We start from the raw sequence: 17,726 nt of genomic DNA, 5'->3' as shown, positions 1-17,726 counted from the left end.
TTGATTTTCATTTCCCTAATAACTGGTGATGTTGAACATCTTTTCATAGGTCTATTGACCATCTCTTTATGTCTTCCTTGGAAAAGTGTCTATTCGGGTTCTCTGCCCATTTTTTAATTAGATTGTTTTATTTCGTTGTTGTTGAGTAGTGTGAGTACTCAAAATGGACTGAAGACTTGAACATAAGACCTGAAACAATAAACTACTCAGAAGAAAACATAGTCATTAAACTTATGGACTTTGGTCCTAGAGGAACTTTTGTGAACTTGACCCCAAAGGCAAGGGAAGCAAAAGCAAAAATAAATGAATGGGATTACATCAAACTAAAAAGCTTCTGCACAGCAAAAGAAACTGTCAACAAAACAAAAAGACAACAAACCAAATGGAAGAAGTTATTTGCTCTCTTCTTTTTTGATTTGATGCTTTTCTGTAGTGGTATGCTTAGATTCTTTTCTCTCTTTATTTTTAAAAAATCCTACTAATACAATAAACAGGTGGCAAGGACTATGGTTAAGATAACACAGCAGATAACAGGGACCCGGGGAGTCCCCTTTGGCAACTGATCTGGGTATGCTTTTGATGACTTTGATTAATGAAGTTGCCATCCTTTCTGAGGAGCAGGCCAGGATAGCTCTGCTTTTCTGCAGGTGTGTTGAGAGATGGAAACCCCGAGAGAGGCAGGGTTAGGCCACATCCCAACAGGGAAAGCAAAGGAGGCTTAAGCTCGGTGTCCTAAATGCCCCAGGTGTTACTCACACATGCCCCCCCCCCCACCCCCACCCCCGCTGAGGATCTCAATTGCCTTTCCAGGCCAAATCTTGACATCTCCCTGACCCAAAAGAAACACATTGCTTTACTTTTATGACTGAAATATTACTCATATTTATTGAAAAAGGAGAACATACTGCAGCTGTAGAGACCCAGCTTCCACAGTTCTGCAAACACTGACTATAAATCACCCTTAGGCTTGTCATTCCCTTCTGTGAAAGCAAAACCGCCCTAAGGACATGTCCCCAGGAAGACTAATCTAGAAGATGCACCTTCTCTTGTGCCCCACTAGGAAATATACAGCTAATAAAGTGCTGGCAGAAGCTTGGAAATGAAGTGCTCTTGAGCAAAAAGTTCCAAAGCCATGCAGTCCAGGGCATATGTCCCTGAGGCAGGAGCCTGCCACCAAGACCCAAGTGGCACAAAGTCCACCCCCGAGACTGGTTGCCAGTAGAACTGAAATCTTACAGTAACTGCCATTGCCAATGTCAAAGACAATAATCAGGCCTGTACTGTCGTGGGTGGTTTATGGGCAGCTGATCCCCCAGTGAAGGGCCAGAAGCTTCTCTCTGGAAAAGCGGGGGAGGGAAACGTGGTTTGGAGGTCCAGCCATAGAGGATAACCAAGAGAGGACCCTTAACTGACCTCTCACTAACACAACTGGGGCTTGATTGAATGTGCCTAAGTCAAGAGCTCAAATGGCAGTTGTAGTGAACACTCTACTTTTTACTTGTAGGACTGTAGGATGAGTGTTTTGATTGTGTACAGGTGCAGTCACTATAGGTGCACGAATGTACAAACATTACTGGCAGGTGGCAAGTGTTTGCATAAAGAAGCAAGAGATCGGAGCACCTGGAACAAGCCCTTTGGGAACCTGGATGAGAATAAGGTAAGGTCATCTGACCCCAATACGTAAGGAGGTTGTCTTTACAGAAGACAGCTCACCTTGAATTTGGAAAAGTTGAAATTACTGAGCAAACAGAAGTTAAAATTTAGAAGGGGCAAAGTATAACTTCAGGTTTTCCAACTTCAGAATGTGGTGTGATGAAACCTGACAGGCCCCTAAAGGCCATGTCTCTCTTGATTAAAGCTGGTATTGGAAATTGGGTATAATTTCTCTTTTTAATGACCTACTGCCTAACTCAGTTCCCCTACCTGTGCTGAACTCATTAAGTCTAATGTGCCTCAACTGTGAGAAAATGCTGGCCAGAGGAGGGACACCCTGCACCTGTTACTTATAGGTGTCCTTGAGTGCTTAGCAAGGCCAGCATCCTCTCCCCAAAGGTCAGAAAATGAGACATCAGATGGTTCTATGACGTGATTCAGATCACTCCTCAGAACTAGTAGTTGTTCTGTAGCTCAGAGCTACAACCATACTACCTTCTCTTTTGAAATAAGCCCAAGCTCTGTGATGTCTCATACATTTAGAAAGTCTAAAATATTCTTTGCATTTTGCAGGCTGCTCCCAGAAGCTGAGGACAGGCCCTAGGCAAGCACACAGCCTCCAGGATGCTGCTGCCTCTGGACTTCAAAGCACTGTGTCTGGGACCAGGCCAGGTAGGGGCAACAAGACTTCCCCTTTAAACCAGCTAGACACTACCAAGTGCATAGTAAAAGTATCTTCTACAAGATCTGAAATATGTGTATGTCCAACACCATCATCACCCTCCATTCCCTGGAGAGAGGCAATGCACCCAGCAGTGTGGCTGAGGCACCGTGGGGTCCCGGCTATCCCCGCAGGTAGGTGCTGCCTGCAGGTTCCCGCCTGAGGGCATTGATGTGCGGGAGGGCTCCCGCTGTGGCCGCCAGCTTCTCACTGAGCTTCTGGTTCACCAGTTCCAGGTGGCGGCCGTTCTTCCGCGCCTGCCTCAGAGACCGCTTGACCTTCTTCACCCGGTCCCGGAGCTGCCTGTTCCGCTTCTCGAGCGTGGCCACCTTCTGCTGCAGTTTCTTGACGTGGTCCTCCTCCTCAAACAGGGCCTTCTGCACCGAGGAGCACATGAGCTGGGGAGATAGACACCACGGAGGGAGAGGCAGGTGAGCTCCAGGAAACAGGCCCAGGTCAGCCCGCGTGCCCAGCCACATAGACCCTAATATCACCCACAGCACTGACTCCAGCACAAGGACACCCCTCATGACTCCTTCCTCAGTTTCACCCTGTGGATCCCGCCCTGACCTCAAAGATACACAGCGCCCCTCCTGTGCTTTCTATACTTGAGTTCCTTAGATAATCTTGTTTTACAAGGATATTCTAAATACTTATCATTCCTATCAAAAAAGAAAGCTTCAGTGAATCAAGAAGTAAAAAACCAAAACCAGAGACAGAAAAATGCATAAAGAATATGGATAGTTCACAGGGAAAGTATTATAAATCTCTTTTAAACATGGGAAGGGCATCTTAACCTCCTCCCTCATAATAAGATCAATGCAAATTAGAGCCACAATGAATTGCTATTACATCAGACAGACCTCAGTCCCAGCTGTGGAGCCTGCAGTTGTCCTTGAACTGCCCCTCTCTGGCAAAGGACCTCAAAGCAGATATACAGACGGCCAACACGTATATGAAAAGATATGCAACATCACTAATCATCAAGGAAATTAAAATAAAAACTGCAATGAGGTATCACCTCACTCGTTAGAATGGCTATCACCAAAAACATAAGCGATAAGTTATGATACAGGATGGTGACATAGAATTCCAAACTCTCCTCCCTCCATAGATGCACCAAATGTACAGCTACATAGAGAACAGTTTCCTATAAAGAAACCCAATAACTAAATGAGTGACTCCTACTCATTGGACAAATGGGAAGGAAAAAACCCCACACTGAAATGGGAGAGAGAGGCTGAGCCACAAGGCTGTCATAAACCCCTGGTGTGGGGAAGGGAACTCACAACTCCATGCTTCTCCCTAAGGAGTGAAGGGCCTGAACCACATGAGGAGGGTTCCAACTTTTACGACCTGCACCTGGGAGATGAATCCCCAAGGAAAGCCAGTGGGGCTTGTGTCCACAAGGCTACAGCGAGCTGAGAAACAGTTCTTACAGGGCTCCCACATGGACTCGCCCACCCCAGGGCCCAGCACAGAGGCAGCAGACTGAAGAGCACCCAGTCTTTCTGTGAAAGAGGCCTACTTGGTTATCTTAAAGTTGCAGCCCGAGAGGCTTCTAATTAAGTTCACATCTAGAGGCCTACTGCAAACTCCTCCAAACACTGTGGGCTCGGCCTCTGCCTTGCTCCAGGTGATTGGTACCACCCAGAGAGGAGCTTGGGCACACACTGGGTGACCCAGTGGTTGTGGCTGTGCCCAGGGGACACTCCTTGATCGCTTGGTTCTGGTAGCCAGTGGGGCTCATGGTTGCAGATCCCATAGGACTGTAGAAAGTAGAGAACAGTTTTTAACCGGCTACCCCACTCGGCTCAGTGGGGGCAATGTTGTAGGCCACAGATTGAAACCCTCTGTGATCTGGCACAGTGAGAACCAACCCCAGGGCCTTCGAGCATATCAATAAACACGCACACTAAGAAGTCATAGATGACCTTGCTTCTCTTCCAAGATGCCCTCCTGAGTTGTTATGCCAGAAAAATGGAGAAGTATTATGGGGGGAATAACATACCTTTCAACATTTTGTTTTTTGTGGATACTGCCCCCAGACACCCACCTTTTACTGATCTTCGTCCCAATATCAAACTAATGTTTCTTCCTTCAAACACAGCACCTCTTTGATCCAACAATGGATCAGCTTTTAAAGCCTACTACACCTGAGGACGAACTTTACCCAGGCCATTGCTGCAACTGAGGAAGATACTGATGCAATTCTGGAAGGATTGTAACATCTATGACTGAATCAGCACCCTTGCTTGGGCTTGGAATGATGTGACCGAGGAGTGTATGAATGGCATCTGGAAGAAGATACTCAAGGGGTTCATCCAGGACTTCAAGGGATTTGCCAAGGATGAGGTGCCTGCAGAAATCAAAGCTGTGGGTGAGGATGGCATTGAGGAGCTCCTAGAGCTGGTTCCTGAGGAACTGACTCATGGGGGACAGGAAAGCATTGCTGAAGAAGAGGGAAGAGAAAAGGAAACTGCAGGAAAAGAAAAGGAAGAACCCTCAAGAGAACTCACAGTGGAGGGCTTAGCAGAAGCTTTTGCAGTCCTCAGGAAGCTCCTTAAAAAGTTTGAAAACATGGACCCCCAACACCAAAAGGTTTTCATTAATAGAGAGAAATGTTCATGTTGCATCATCTATGATGAAAAAAGAACCCAGCAAACCATCATGGACCTGTTTCTGAAAAGAGTGACACCTCCTTCCCGAGGTGTTCCAGAAGGCAGTTTTACCACTGAAGATGGCAGCTCCATGTTGTTGCCCCCGAAGACCTTCCAGTGGGACATGATGTGGAGCTGGGAGCCAGTGATATTGATGATCCTGACTGTGTGGGTCTAGGCTAATGTGTGTGTGATTTGTGTCTTAGTTTTTAACAAAAAAAGTTTTAATAGAAAAAAGCTCATAGAATAAAGACATAAAGAAAATATATTTTGTTAGTTCATGCATGGAATAAATAATAGAAGAAATTGGTAAATAAAAAAAGATGTTTGTACAGCTATACAATGTCTTTGTGTTTTATGCTAAGTATTATTACAAAAAAGCAAAGTAAAAAAGTTAAAATAAGCTAAGGTTTATTTGTTATACATTTAGTGTAGCCTGTGTGTACAGTGATGTCCTAGGCCTTCACATTCACTCACCGCTCACCCAGAGCAACTTCCAGTCATGGTAAGTGCCCTATTAAGGTGTACCATTTCTTATCTTTTATACTGTACTTTTACTGTATCTTTTATTTTTAAAAAAATATATTTTATTGATTTTTTTATAGAGAGGAAGTGAGAGGGATAGAGAGTTAGAAACATCGATCAGCTGCCTCCTGCACGCCCCCTACTGGGGATGTGCCCACAACCAAGGTACATGCCCTTGACCGGAATTGAACCTGGGACCCTTGAGTCCACAGGCCGACGCTCTATCCACTGAGCCAAGCCAGTTAGGGCTACTGAATCTTTTCTATGTTTAGATATGTATAGAAACACAAATATTTACTATTGTGTTACAATTGTCCACAGTATTCAATACAATAACATGCTATACAGCTAGACGTAATATAGCCTAGGTGTGTAGTGGGCTGTACCCCCTAGGTTTGTGTAAGTGCACTCCATGATGTTTGCACAATGATAAAATCACTAATAACATATTTCTCAGAATGTATCCCTGTCCTTAAGTGATGCCTGACTGCAGTAAGGTGACAGCTTAATCACATATAAAGCCATTATGAAGGTTAAAAGATAAAAGTAGTAAAAATAACTTTATCTGCAATAATTTGTTAATGAATACACAAGATACAAAGATGTAAATTGTGAGTTCAAAAACAAAATAAAATGTGTGTCGGGGTGGATAAAAAGAGCATTAGAATGTGTTTGAAAATAAGTTGGTATAAACTTAACATAGACATAAATATATGTTGTTTTATGTACACCTCATGGTAACCACAAAGCAAAAGCCTATAGTAGATACATAAAAGACAAAGGAATCTTAATCATACTCTTCAGAATATCATTAAATCAGAAAGGAAGAGAGCAAGAGAAGAAAGGAACAGAGGAGGTACTAAACAGCCAGAAAACAATGAACAAAATGGCAATAAGTACATACCGACCAGTAATTACTTTGAATGTAAATGGATTAAATTCTCCAATCAAAAGACACAGAGTGGCTGAGATGGTTTGGCTCAGTGGATAGAGCATCGGCCTGCGGACTGAAGGGTCTGGGTTTTGATTCCAGTCAAGAGCACATGCTCAGGTTGCAGGCTCAATCCCCAGTAGGGGGCATGCAGGAGGTAGCCTATCAATGATTCTCTCTCATCATTAATGTTTCTCTCTCTCCCTCTTTTTTCCTCTCTGAAATCAATTTAAAAAACATATTTTAAAAATATAAAAAAGAGAGACATCCAACTATATGCTGGTTATAAAAAACTCACTTCAGCTTAAAGGGCATAAACAGACTAAAAGTAAAGGGATGGAAAAAGATATTCCATGCAAATGGAAATCAAAATAAAACTGACTGAGCTACATTTATGTCAAATAGACTTTACAACAAAAATAAAGAAGGGCATTAAATAATGATAAAGGGATCAATCCAACAAGAGGATATAACATCTGTAAATATTTATTCACCCAATAGAGCAGTACCTAAATATACAGGCATGGGAAAAAGTAGGTTTACAGTTATAATACAAATAAATAATAACAATAAACTTTCACATACTCATAACTGTAAACCTACTTTTGCCTACTCCTGTATAAAACAAACACTAATACCTAAAAGGACAGATAGAAATACAATAATAGGGTAGTTTAAACCCTACATCGATCAATATATGGATCATTCAGACGAAAGATCAATAAGTAAACATTGGTCTGAAGTAACACATTAGACTAGATGGACTTAACAGATATATCATGAATATTCCATCAAAAGCTACAGCATTTTTCTTCAGTGCACATGGAACATTCTCCAGGATAGATCATATGTTAGGCCACTAAACAAGTCTTAATAAATTTAAGAAGATTAAAATCATATTAAGAGCATCTTTTCTACCCACAATAGTATGAAACTAGAAATCAAGTAGGAGAAGAACATTCCAAAATGGCAGCAGAGTAAGTGGAGGCTACACTAGCATGATCCTAGGAGCAAACTGGAACTACAACTAAAATACAGAAAGACCATCCTGAATAATCAACTGAAGACTAGCTAGAGAGAACCCTGATAAGCAAGGATGGAAAGTGGAGAGTGAATAGAGACTGTTAGGAAGTGCAGAGGCACAAAAGGGCTGCCTGGGCTCCCACAGACAGCAGCTGAAGTTCCAGAGAGATATCTCAGTTCGGGGGGTGGGGGAGAAAGAGAAGAGGGTTTCTACTGAGAACTCTGGGGCCTAAATCCCAAGCTGGGCTCCCCAGTCCAAAAAAAGCAGGAGTGCTATCTGCCAGGGAGAGATGGCTGGAAATGCAGGCACACTCTTAAGGGCAACACACAAAATTTCGTGTGCAGCCACTCACCTTGGGCTCTGGCAGAGGGAGGGCAGAATGGACTGGAGCTGTGTGAGCAGAAGCCAGGGTTGTGGGCTCTAGGGTTAGAGCTCAGAAGGCAGACACTCCATTTCCTGTGCTGAGTCATTCCCTCATACTGCAGAGCAGTGGTCACCAACCAGTGGTCCATGGACCACTTGTGGTCCATGAGGTCCGAACAGTTGGCAACAGCTGCTGCAGAGGAAATGTTTCTCTGGCCTCTACCATCCAGGTAGCTTTTGCAAAAGGCAGGGGGCGTGGGGGGGATTGGCACACCCTATTGAAAACCCCTTGTCCCACCCTATGGAGTTTCTGAGGCCCATTAAGTGACTGAGAATAACAGTCAGCCTGTAGGCAGAAGAGTTGCACACCCTGTTGGAAAAACTCTCGCCCCACCCTGTGGTTGATATCTGAGGCTAATCAAGACTGAATAATAATCAGACTGCAGGGAGAGGCAGATCTTTGGAGGCTTTGAGTCTTTGCCTGGTCTAATTCGGGGCCCAGAGCTAGGAAAAGCAGACCTTGGTGCAAATCTTGGTCCTTTCTAAAGGCATCCATCCCAGCAGGGGGAGCCACAAGCTGTGGATTGCTGATAGCTCCAAACAGGGTACTCAGGGTCAGTCAGAAACAGCATCTGGCATTGTCCAGTATTATAAATTGGGAGTGATAGCAGATTTACCTAATACACAGACATACCCAAATAGCAGCAAAATGGAGAGGCAAAAAAGCCCAAAATGAAAGAACAAGAGAATTCTCCAGAAGAAGAACTAAATGAAATGAAAATATGAAATTTATCAGATATAGAGTTCAGAATAATGATGGCAAAAATGCTCAACAGCATGAGAAAAGATATAGTAACTATGAAAAAAAGACAAGTCCGAAATTGACAGCACTAAAAAAGAACATATTGGACCCAGCTGGCATGGCTCAGTGGTTGAGCGTTGACCTATGAACTAGGAGGTCATGGTTCAATTCCTGGTCAGGGCACATGCCCAAGTTGCAGACTTGATCCCCAGTGTGGGAAGTGCAGAAGGCAGCCAATCAATGATTCTCTCTCATCATTGATGTTTCTATCTCTCTCTCCCTTTCTTTTCCACTCTGAAATCTATCTATCTATCTATCTATCTATCTATATTTTTTTTTGAGAACACATTGGAAGGAATACACAGCAGATTAGGGGAAGCCAAAGATTGGATCAGTGAATTAGGAGACAGGCTAGAAAAAAATCACTCAGAGAACAACAACAAAAATTTAAAAATAGAACAGCTTACGGGAACTGTGGGATACTGTGCAATGTAACAATATTCACATCATAGGAGTACCAGGAGGGGAAGAAAGTCACTCTGAGAGGGCACCAAAAAAATAATCTGTGGTCTTTTGAAATGTCTTGAAAGTGAAAATTAGCCTAATAGCTGATCTCTGGACAACAAAGACCCAGATAGCCACTGGGAGCAAGATCAGATGGTAATATGCTCTGTGGGGAAGGTCTTAGCCCAGTCCTGAGCTCTGAGAATCATTCAGTGGTAACAAGTCCATCTTAAACAGTACTACTTAAATAGTACTACTGGGATGGCTTCATGTGACAATGGAAGGGGCACCCAGAGCCATGGGGCTACTGACCCAGCCACATCCATGGCTCTGGGACCCAGAATGGGGCTGGCACCCAGCATCTCTGGCCCTAGTGGTCTACCGATTTCATCAGCACTTGCTCTGCTTTTCTGAAGAGGCCACAAAGAAACAAATAACAGAACAAAAATCAGACCCATTAGACTGGCTACACTTCTGAATGTTCTGGAAATATGATCCCCGCCTTTGAAAAAACAGTATCTTCTGCAATTTCACGAGGGCAAGAGAATGCATCATCATTGTAGAGAATTTAGAAAATTATTTGCAAAGGGGTTCCAGGAACTGCAAAGAGAAGGATGACTGGGGTTTCATTGGGCAGCTTCTGTGAAGACCTGAGCCTTCTCCAAGGAAATTCCACAAGAGGGGAAACAATGGCGGCTGTGTGATCTCAGACAGGAGAGCCTCTCCACCATGGGATCCACCCCTTTTTAGGGCCCTACAGTCACTCAGCCTCACTCTGGAGTTGTATATTCCTTCCAATGCTTTGTTTATTAGTCTGCTGACTACCTGATGATAATCAAGTGGCTGTTTCATGTAGAAAGTACCACAAAGTAATTATTTTGAGTAATTTTCAGAATAGAATCTGTAACTGATACTTTCATGTCCTGACTTGGATCCAGTTTGGACTTTGACCCATGAAATCTGCCATCCTTTGCCATCTTGTTGCCACACTTTTGTAATGAATGGCCCACACTCAATGCTCTAAGCCTGTATCTAACTCACAGTCGCTGGCCCTCTAATAAAGTTGCCTCGTGGGAGCAGGGGATGGTTAACAGAAGAGATGGGTGAACTCATTACTTCAGGAAAGCCATTGGTTTTGGGGAGAGTGGTTCCAGATATCAAGAACCCCAACAGAATTCATTCTTCAGGCAAGAGGAAGCCATCCTCCTTGTTTGGATTCCAAAGAAGGGGCTTGTGAGTGAGTCCTGGCCATCAGTGTGAGTAGAGCCTTGCTACATGTGGTTCCTAGACCAGCTACATCAGCATCACCTAGAGCTTGTGAGAACTGCGGAATCTCCAGACCTTCCAGACCTACTGAGTCAGAATCTGCATGGTAACAAGATCCCCAGGTGATTGGTGGGTACGATAGCTGTTGGTCCACAGGGGGGCAGGTCAGGAAGGCCAGAGATGCTGGGTGCCAGCCTCATTCCACCAGTTCCTTCCAGATTTCTCTTTGACACAGACCTGAATATGTGTCTCTATATCATTTAGTTCTAGGTTATCTTATTTTCTGTTAAAATCACTTCTAATATACAAAGTGTTTTCCTCTTAAAAGAAAATCCTGGTAACCACTGTCAACCTAACCATCATTCATTATCATGGTGAGCTATAAGGGCCTGCAAAAGTGCCTGTAGCTCTGGGTTCACCACTTGCCCCAAACCATTAAGCTAGTGCAGTGGTCGGCAAACTTGCGGCTCGGCAAACCGCAGCTCGTGAGCCACGTGCGGCTCTTTGGCCCCTTGAGTGTGGCGGTATTTTGTGGAAAACCCACACTCAAGGGGCCAAAGAGCCCATGTGGCTCGCGAGCCGCGGTTTGCCGTCCACAGAGCTAGTGGATCCCCACGCCCCCCTGGCTGCTCATTAGAATCACCTAGGAAATGTATATGAAGTATATGAATGTATATGAATGTATATGCCTGCACCCCACCCCAGACCAATGAGACAGGAGTCTCTGAGATGGAGGCTTGGGCATCACTTTTTTTAAAAGGGGCTTCTCAGTAATTTAATAAGCAGCTAGGCTTGAGAACCATTTCTCTAAGACTTGAATCACTGTTTTTGAGGTGGAAACAAGATTTATGCAACTAAATAATTGTGCCAATTCCCACCACCTATTCTCATTGTAAACCTCACTCTGAGCCTGCACTTCACTTTATTCCCTATGCTCTTAATTTTAATTTGCTGCTTCCAGTCTTTTGTGTGCAGAAAACCATAACACCACGGTTATTAGGACTGTAATAGTCTGAGATCTCACCAATGTGTAAAACATAGAAACTGATATGTAGATGTTAAGGCATGCATGCTAGTCGCCTAAAGTGGTTTTTTAATTATTCCTAGGTCTGGGCCATAGGTGAAATGATTAAGTGAGCTCAGGGTAAAAGGCATGTTATAGCCTTTCTCCAAAGGGATGAAAGTTTCTCTCTGGATTAAAAGAGAATCTGGGACACAGATATTCTCATAAAACCCAGGGAGTGATCCTGGCTTTACCCATTGTGTGGCTACTATCTCTCTATTTAAACTTGACCAAGTTTCTGTGTTTATATCCTAGGTCAGAACCTAGTTATATCTTAATTTTTCCAAATATTTTAGCCAATTTCCCAAACACTACTGAGTAAATTATCTTTCCACGCAAGATTTCTGACACCACCACTATTGAATGCCAAGTTCCCATGTAGAAATGAATCTGTTTCTGGGCTATATTCTGACCCATTTGTTTGCCATTATGCTAAAACCACACTTTAAAAAAAACATGAGTTTGAATTTGAAATACTTGGTGGGTTAGGTCCTCTCTTTTTGTTCTTTTTCAAAATTATACTCCTTTGCATCTCTGTATTTTTTCTTAATACTTTTGGGATTTGGGGCATTTCATTGAATTTGTATAGTTTAGGAAAACATTTTGTATTTTTTAATAAAATTTTATAACTTTTCCCATAAAAAAAGAATAAGGTTTCTAAAGTAAGGCTTGAGCTGCAAGTTACCTCTGCTTGGAAATATCCATTGATCCCCAACGTATACCCTGCAATACAATGACATGGAGAAGAGTCACCTGCTTTGGTTTGAGTCCTGCCTCTTCCACTGAGGAGCAATGTCACCTTGGCTAGCTTCTCAAGCTTATGATAGTGGGATCTCTGCTGCACCTGCCAGACCCCCTGAGGGAGTAAAGTCATTGTTTCCCCAGCTTCCTGGCGTGCTGGCAGCCCTCAGCTGAGCCTCTCTCCAGAAACTACCCCTAACTTAAGAGAGCTGCCTCGCTCCCATATACCTCCTTCCCAGGGTGCCCACAGCCAATGACTGCTTAACCAAGGATATGAAAGCCAGGGCCCTCCTCCCAGCCTGGATCATTTCTGAAGGGTCCTCCCAGCCTCGGAGCACACCTGAGGTAGGCTATGGCCTTGGTGAGACTGCATCGCAGTCCAGCTTCTCCCACTGCTCAATCCTGCTCTTCCCTTTCCTTCCCTCCCCTCCCTTGGGTGTTGAACCCAGGAGCACTCAATAGAAGACGAAAACCTCCTGCACATACTCAGCTCAGTCTGCTTCCCAGAGGACCCAGCCTGCAGCACTCCCTGCCCTCATGTGTGCTATGGGAGAATCATGGTCCCGTCTTACGGGATGTTTCAAAGATTTAATGCGCTTTACTTGTAAAGTACTCAGAACCATACCCTGTGCTGGTGTCTGAATGTCTCTCACCAAAATTCATATGTTGAAATCCTAATGTCTGATGTGATGGTATTTGGAGGAGGAACCTTTGAAGGGTGATTAGGTCTTCAAGGCACAACCTTCATGAGTGAGATTAATGTCCTTATAAAAGAGACCCCACAGGGCTCCCTCACCCCTTCTGCCACATAAAGATAAGAAGTCTGAGACCCACCCAGCCGGTGTGACTCAGTGGTTGAACTAGGAGGTCACAGTTGGATTTCTGGTCAGGGTACATGCCCGGGTTTTGGGCTCAATCCCCAGTAGGGGGCCTGCAGGAGGCAGCTGGTCAATGATTCTCTCTCGTTGATGTTTCTCTCTACCTCTCCCTACCTCTCTGAAATCAGTAAAAATATATTTTAAAAAAAGAAGTCTGCGACCTTGAAGCAAGCCCTTACCTGGCCATACTGGCACCTGGATCTTGGACTTTGAGCCTCTAGCACCGTGAAAAAATAAATCCCGTTTATAAGCCATCTAATCTGTGGAATGTTGTTATGGCAGCCCTGTGCTGGTGTCTGAGTGGACTACGATAGAGTAAGTGTCCACTAAATGTTAGTCATTAGTATGGCATCTTTTAAAACCCTTAGCCTTTGTGATTAGACTTGGCCTAGATCTCCAGTCTCATTTTTCATCCCTCTGTTCATCCACTTTATGCCCAAAGCAACCTGTCTCCTGGCTGTCCCCAGTAATCCTGTTCTTTTCCATCTCCGGGCCCCGCCACACTCTTCCTTCCTCCTGGAGGCCTGTCTGCCTCGCCTCTGTCTGGCAATGCGGTAACCATCTGTGGGCCCTTCCATGACACTTTCCACCGGCTCTCCAGGTGTACATCACCTTTCCTGCTCCCGTGTCCTTAGTGCCCCTACTGCTGCCCATACAGTACAGACCAAGCACCACACAGCATGGGGCATACACTCACTGAAGGACAACTCCACCTTGCTCTTTGTAGCCTTGTCGCCCTGGCCATTTTAGGGATACAATCCGAATCAAGTTAAATGATCCAAAAATACCTGTCATTTAATAAAGAGCTGTGGCCTCCTGGGGTTGCCACTGTTCTGGGGGAGACCACAAGTGCAACACTGTCCTCTTCTGGACAAAATGAGCCCCCTCAGAAAGAAAGAAAGGGAACAGGAGACACCCTTGAACAATGCAAGGGTTAGGGGTACCAACCCCTGTGCAGTTAAAAATCTGAATGTAACTTTTGATTCCCCCAAAACTTAGTTGTCTCTTGGTATCCGTAGGGGATTGGTTCCAGGACCCCTGTCAGATACCAAAATCCAGGGGTGCCAAGTCCCCTGTATAAAATGATGTTGAACAATACACACAGTGGGCCCTTCACATCCAGTTTCCCACACACAGACTGAAAATAGTACAGGTAGTTCTTTTTAAAAAATATGCACATAAGTGGGCCTGTGTAGTTCAAACCCATGTTGTTGAAGGGTCAACTTGGAAGTGTGTATTGTGTGGGTTGGGGGTTGCGGGAGTGAGGAGAGTGTAGTTATTAACTTAAGTTGGATTAGACAACTAAAGATCTGAGTGAAATATGTCATTCTCAATCCCCACAGCCTCTCTTTGATAGGGGTAAAGTTTGAATAGCAGCAGAAAGACACAGAAGGACTCTTAGTAACTTGTCCAGTGACCAAGTACCCTTAAGTGAGCCCGCGGTATTCATCTCCGCAGAAAAGTGGGCTGTCACAAGCAGGGAGACCCTAGGCCAGGGGTGGGCAAACTTTTTGACTCGAGGGCCACAATGGGTTCTTAAACTGGACCAGAGGGGCCGGAACAAAAGCATGGATGGAGTGTTTGTGTGAACTAATATAAATTCAAAGTAAACATCATTACATAAAAGGGTACGGTCTTTTTTTTTTTTTTTTTTTTAGTTTTATTCATTTCAAACGGGCCGGATCCAGCCTGCAGGCCATAGTTTGCCCACAGCTGCCCTAGGCCCTAGGAATAGAGGGTAACCCATAATAGGATGAAGCCACTGCCAACAGTATCTCAAGGAGGGCCCCCTGAATCCTGACCATTGCCTCAAAATAAAATTCTTTTTCATCAAGAAAGCAGGAATTTCCACACAAGAGCTGTACTTTCAAATAGGTGTGTTTCTCAAGAAACTGTGCTTTCTGTGGAATACATTCCAAATGGCATCAATCTCTTTAGAAAACTTATTATATATATGGTTAAGACATTATTTGCTTATTTAGCTTTGCTGTACCTTTTAATAAGCTGAGGAGAGGAGGGGAAAGGCCAGGCCAAGCTGAAACAGGTACTGCCACGTTTCCTTTGAAGAGGAACCCAAGAGAAACAAATGATCCCATCAGGGGGCCCGAAGCAACAGACTCCTAATGTACAGCCCTTCCTCGGGCCTGAGTCACACCAGTGCCGATTGGCTAAGGAGGAGAAGCACACACCTGTCAGATGTCTGAGCACCCCCAGCATTCACCTGTGACAGTCTGCTTTTCCCTGGAAAGCCCCTGTCCGAGCCCTACAGAGTGCTTGCTGCAGCAGGGTGAGAAGGTTGTCATAGGGGAGCCTCTTCTTTTATTCTCAGTAAGAAAAAAGGTAGACTGGGATACCCACACCTGATATTTTTAAATAACACCTTTTGAAACTATATAAGCAACACATATTCACTGTAAAAAATTGTTTTAATTATGAGACAAAAAAAAAAACAATTCAAGTTACCTAATTCTATCACAGAGAGGTACTGTTGACATTTTAATATATTCTTCCTGGGATTGTTTTTTAGGAGCAGAGATAATATTTTAAGCAAAATTAGAACCATCATTGGTGCCATCATTGGATTTTCTGTTCTATCGTGTTCCCTTTGGCATTTCACATGGCTGTTTCCTAGACTTCATTTGTACACTTCCCTTGAGCACTGAATTGGAAGCTGGGAGGCTGAGTCAGGTGGCTGAGCTCCACCGCCATGAACTGCAAGACTAGATCCCAGTTGTTAATCGTCCTCTCTCTTTATGGCCACGAGCCAATGGGAAGGGTGCTGAGATGGGCGTTTTTGCATCAGTGAGGATGAGTGATCTTAGTGTGACCATTTGGGGGGGGGGGGGGGCGGGATGCCTGTCTCCTATGACAGGACAAACCCGTGGAGGGTGTCTCACCTGTACCTTTACCTAAAAGTTTCCTGTGTGTTCTCTGGTCTGCCCAGGAAACATGCACAATCAACATCATGAAAGGTAAAGGGACCATATACAGTTGTCTCTAATGATTTGTAAAGAAATCATTTCTAACATTTTCAGCTTCCATATGTTCATTCATTCCACCAAGAAGCATTTATTATTCCTTGCCTGGCATTGTGTGTTGCAGAAAGTTTTCCTGAATTATTCTGCAATATACTGGTAATCTCCATACCCAGCTAAACAGAAAGTATAGTAACAATTACTATTTCACAAAGCAAACCTGCTAAATGCTCAAAAGGATTATTGCCTTCACCAATGCTTTCAACTTAAATCACCACCTATAAAGGCAAGACAAAGTGCACTTTCTGAAATGTTAAAAATGAGTGGAAGGGAGTCCAAAAGCAACAGCATAGACAAAACAGCTTGCCTTTTTAAACACTTGTTCCCATTATTGGTATTCAAAAAAGAGAAGGGAGGAAAAAGGAGAGAATCAAAATCAAGAGCAGGGGTTAGTCAACCATGGCAAAATGCAGTCCAACACTTGCTTTTACAAATGAAGTTTAATTGGAACACAGCCACGTTCATTTGTTTATATGCTGTCATGGCTACTCCCATGCCACATGGCAGAGTTGAGTACTTGCAACACAGTCTGGTTCAAAAAGCCTAAAATGTTTACTACCTGGCACTTTACAGGGGGAAAAAATCCTAAACCCTAACCTTGGGAGGGGCTTAAAGCAAGTTTAGATGCCAAGGCAACAACTGGATGAATTTGAAGGGAAAGAGCCAAAGAATGAAAGGAGGGTAAAGGTACAGGGAAACACCTGGCAGCAGAGGCTCCCAGGACCCTCAGCGCTCACCTCACCTCTCTCACTCCACTCTGAAAACACTGATGTGTGCTTACTGCTTTCGGTTGCCAGGTCTTAGCTCAAGTTCTCAACAATCCCTGTCAGCAAGGATCCTTTTGACTCCATCTCAACAGACTGCTGCCAATTTCAAGCCTCCAGATAGAGATGAACAAAACAGCTCTTTCCAAAATGACTAGCAACCGTTTCTAAAATGCTTCCCCAGCAACTGGACAGATAAGCTTTCTAGAACCTACAAATGTGCACGGCCCACGAAGATCAGGGATTAATGTGAACATCAGGGGATCGGTGACCTAGACTTGCATTCTGTCAGTTCTGTAAAGTTTACATTGTGCTGTTTTCTGACCCGGCCGAGGGCAGACACCAACATTCCTTCATTCTCCGTGTGATTCGGGTATTCGGGGGTTGGTGGAAAGCTCCCAGGCCTCAGCCCAAATGCTCCACACCATTGTCTTCAGCCCTGAGACAGATGTGTGAGGAGGTGGCAGCAGGTTCAAGTAGTGCACAATGGTTTCCTGACGGATTCAGCCCCACCGGGCTGGATGGCACCCAGAGCTACTGAAAAAGCTTCCAAACCACAGAAGTGACAGCAAGGCAGTTCTCCTGAGGACTCTGGAGAAACCTGCGACTGTATTTGATTTGGTAGCTGGTTCTCTGCTCCACCCAAAAGCTAGAGTTGTCTCCCTGTGCCAGGAGCCCAGCAGAAGGGGAAGAGAGTGCCCAGATAGACTGTGGCTAGAAGGTGAGGGGAGTGAGAACAGGAGAGCGGGGACTGGGGTCAAGCAGGAATTCAGGAGGGAGCTGTGGTGGGAGGGCT

At 44.4% G+C, this 17,726-nt stretch overlaps 1 protein-coding gene across 1 annotated transcript in view; it reads right to left on the bottom strand.

Annotated features, from left to right (window-relative positions):
• Positions 1-833: 833 nt before the first annotated feature.
• The window catches only part of CCDC3 (coiled-coil domain containing 3), a 118,002-nt gene continuing 101,109 nt past the window's right edge, over positions 834-17,726 (bottom strand). The window contains exon 3 of the mRNA XM_070407338.1: positions 834-2,772. Within this exon, the coding sequence (XP_070263439.1) occupies positions 2,497-2,772 (276 nt within the window). The 3' untranslated portion in view covers positions 834-2,496. The remainder of the gene's footprint in view (positions 2,773-17,726) is intronic.

This window comes from Myotis yumanensis, unplaced genomic scaffold (assembly GCF_028538775.1).
Source record: "Myotis yumanensis isolate MYYU_CA2020_CCGP unplaced genomic scaffold, mMyoYum1.0.hap1 SCAF_1, whole genome shotgun sequence".
Taxonomy (NCBI): domain Eukaryota; kingdom Metazoa; phylum Chordata; class Mammalia; order Chiroptera; family Vespertilionidae; genus Myotis; species Myotis yumanensis.
This window is presented reverse-complemented; position numbering and strand designations above follow the sequence as displayed.